At 38.8% G+C, this 3405-nt stretch overlaps 1 protein-coding gene across 1 annotated transcript; it reads left to right on the plus strand.

Annotated features, from left to right (window-relative positions):
- Positions 1-1041: 1041 nt before the first annotated feature.
- Positions 1042-2991, plus strand: LOC112505221. Its single transcript, XM_025109159.1, has one exon. It carries the CDS (start codon positions 1042-1044, stop codon positions 2989-2991), a length of 1950 nt encoding a protein of 649 aa, XP_024964927.1.
- The last annotated feature ends 414 nt before the right edge of the window (positions 2992-3405 follow it).

The following is a 3405-nucleotide window of genomic DNA, read 5'->3' on the forward strand; positions in this document are numbered from 1 at the left end:
AATAATTTGTTTTGAATTCCCTTTATGCTTATCATATGTTTCCTTTTGAATTACGACTTATATTCTTATTCGGAATATGGATCATTTTGATCACTTGATTTGTTTTATTGCTTCATTTGTGAAACATTTTACTATAGACTCAATAACTGGAGCACTGGTATTGAGATGTTTCCATGGTGACTAAAACGATCATGGCGTCCTTATTTTTATAAGTCCTTAAAAGTTGACTTGATTATGTACCGGTCGAATAGAGGGCGTATGGATCGATCCTAGGAACCGTTATCGGATATTGAATTGTGGCCGTGGTTAAATTCACGGAGAGGATTGCTGTGTTGTGCTCACACCCCTTTCCTCACTTGTGCTTGAATGGACTGATCATCCTATGGGAACAATGCGTCCTTGTGATGCGATTTGGTCTTCGGACTCTTGACATGCTTTTGGGGCATTTTGATTTTCTTTTGGATTATCACTTGGCGTTATAAATTGTTTTTGAACTTGTTATCTCATATTCATCGTTTATTTATATTATTCTCCGTTCACTGAGCATTAAGCTCAGCCGAGATTTTCTTGTCCTCGGCAGGTACATGAYTTAGCAGAGATTTTGGGATGAGAGCTATGGAGATGACAATATTGAAGATAACCCATTAAGTCATACTTTTGTTAAACTCTTGATGTCTAATGTAAACATACTGGTATTTTGGAACCGTATTTTGAGACACGTTATCTCCGTTTGTGGTTATGTAATTATCTTTTGGTAAATTTTATTAGCCGCTCTGTTTTATATAGCACGTTGTTTGTTTTATTCCAATTGTGGCATCTCCCGTCTTTGACCACGCGGGACGGGGGTGTTACAAGTTGTGGTATCCGAGCTATAGGTTATGATTTTGTAGTACAATTTAGGTTTGATCTGTGAGGAATGGGTAGAACCAAGATAGGACTATCCTAAGCCTTATACATGTTAATTATTTGGAATCTCGTACGCTTTGTTTCTTTTTGAAATTAATCGAGCAAATGGTTTCCTATTATTTGTGTTAGTTCCAAATGCCGCCAAGAAGAATACCGGCAATAACAGATAGACCTAGAAGAAGTCGAACTGGGTCTGAAAATGAAACAAATCCTCCGCCAACAACTGAACTTGATCCTAATGTGATGGCAGCTGTCCAACAAACAGTTACCGATATGCTACCAGGTATTATAGCACAGACGGTGGAAGCATTGCGTCAAACTGGTGAAAATCTGAATCCTAATACTAGGAACTATGGGCCAGAACGCAGACATCAGGGAACTAGTAATGAACTTGCTGATACTCGTCAATGGTTAGAGAAGTTTCATAAACAAAAGCCTCGTACTTTTACTTCAGCAGCCACTCCTGTTGACGCCGAAGATTGGATATCACATCTTGAAAAGGTATTCCGAGTCTTGGGTTGTTCTGATAGAATTCGAGTGGAACTAGCTACTTATAAACTTGAAGGTGATGCTAATCGTTGGTGGAAAGCTTGGAAACAATCTTACGGAGGGGATATAGCTATTGAAAATTTAACTTGGCCGGGATTCAAAGATGTTTTCTATCAGCAATACTTTACTGCAGCAGACAAAGAGGCGTATGTTCAAGAGTACGCTACACTCAAACAGAAAGAAGACGAATCCATATCCAAATACGTAGCCAGATTTCTACGATTGGCTAGTTTTGCGGGTAGTATGGCTAGTACGGTAGAAAACCAGGTTAATAAGTTCAAATGGACTCTCAACAGCAAATTCAGACCCAAACTTATCAATCAACAGTTCACGAGCATTGCCCAGGTTGTTGATGCTGCAAGGAACATTGAAAGGGAACGACTGGACTCTATACTTTCTCAAGGTGATAGTGGTACGAAACGGAATAGAGATGTGTTTCAAGGAAATTCTACTAGGCGAAGAACCAATCAGACAGGACAGTGGAAACAACCAAATTATAGACCTCCAATGGCATTTCAAGGAACTTCTAATAAAGGTTTTTCGAATACAAATTCTCTGTTACGGTGCAAAGATTGTGGTTTTAGACATCATCCTGGCCCATGTATTCGAATGACCGGCGCCTATTATAATTGTGGTCAACGAGGTCATATAGCTCGTGATTGTAAACAAGGGCCGAAAGATAATTCTAAAGATAAAGAGAAGCAATCTACTGCTGGTGGTCGAGTGTTTACACTATCTGCTGACAAGTCTACTGCGGGTATGGTTTCTGGTACCCTTTCTATTGACAGTAGAGATGCATATGTTTTATTTGATACAAGTGCTACACACTCGATTGTTTCTGAAAACTTCGAAGAAAATCTTAAATCATATGAACAATCCACTGAATTTCCATTACATATTACTACTCCTATGGGTAGTTCAGTATGTATATTTGGTCAATTCTCAAATTGTCCGTTAATTATTGGCGATCGAATTCGGGAAGTTACCTTACTTCCAATGAAAATGGATCACTTCGATATCATCCTTGGCATGGATTGGTTGTCTAAACATCGAGTGACCATCGACTGCAAACCCAAACAAATCATCTTTGGTGACGTCAATGAACCCGAATATGTGTTCCAAGGTGTTTCACCTGAGAAAGGAACTCGTGTTATCTCAGAAGTAAATGTTAAAGCAATGGTATGGCAAGGATGTGAAGGATTTTTAGCTTCACTACAAGATCCCGAAGAGGTATGCCTTAAACTTGAAGATGTTCCTGTTGTTAATCAATTTGAAGATGTCTTTCTAGATGAACTTCCAGGAGTTCCTACGGAAAGGGAAATTGAATTTACAATTGATCTTGTTCCGGGAGCTGCACCTATCTCAAAGGCTCCGTATCGTATGGCTCCGACCGAAATGAAAGAACTTAAGGAAGAACTTGAAGATCTTTCTAATCGGGGTTTCATTATATCCAGTGTATCTCCGTGGGTGCACCAGTCCTATTCGTTAAGAAGAAAGATGGATCGATGCGATTGTGTATTGACTATCGGGAACTAAATCGGGTCACGATACGTAATAAATACCCTTTACCCCGTATTGACGATCTTTTCAATCAACTTCAAGGAGCAAAGTATTTTTCTAAGATCGACTTAAGGTCTGGATATCATCAACTCCGGATCAGAGATCAAGATATTCCTAAGACTGCATTCCGTACTCGATATGGTCATTATGAATTCATTGTTATGCCATTCGGGTTAACTAATGCTCCAACAGTTTTTATGGATCTTATGAACCGATCTTTCAAAGATTATTTGGACGACTTTGTTATCGTTTTTATTGACGATATTCTCATATATTCAAAGTCGAAAGAAGATCACGAAACTCACTTGCGTATTACTTTAGAAACTCTTCAAAATAAGAAGTTGTACGCAAAGTTTTCTAAGTGTGAATTCTTGTTGCATCAAGTGGCAT

Source organism: Cynara cardunculus, unplaced genomic scaffold (genome assembly GCF_001531365.2).
Source record: "Cynara cardunculus var. scolymus isolate 2C unplaced genomic scaffold, CcrdV1 Un_Scaffold_9118, whole genome shotgun sequence".
Taxonomy (NCBI): Eukaryota; Viridiplantae; Streptophyta; class Magnoliopsida; order Asterales; family Asteraceae; genus Cynara; species Cynara cardunculus.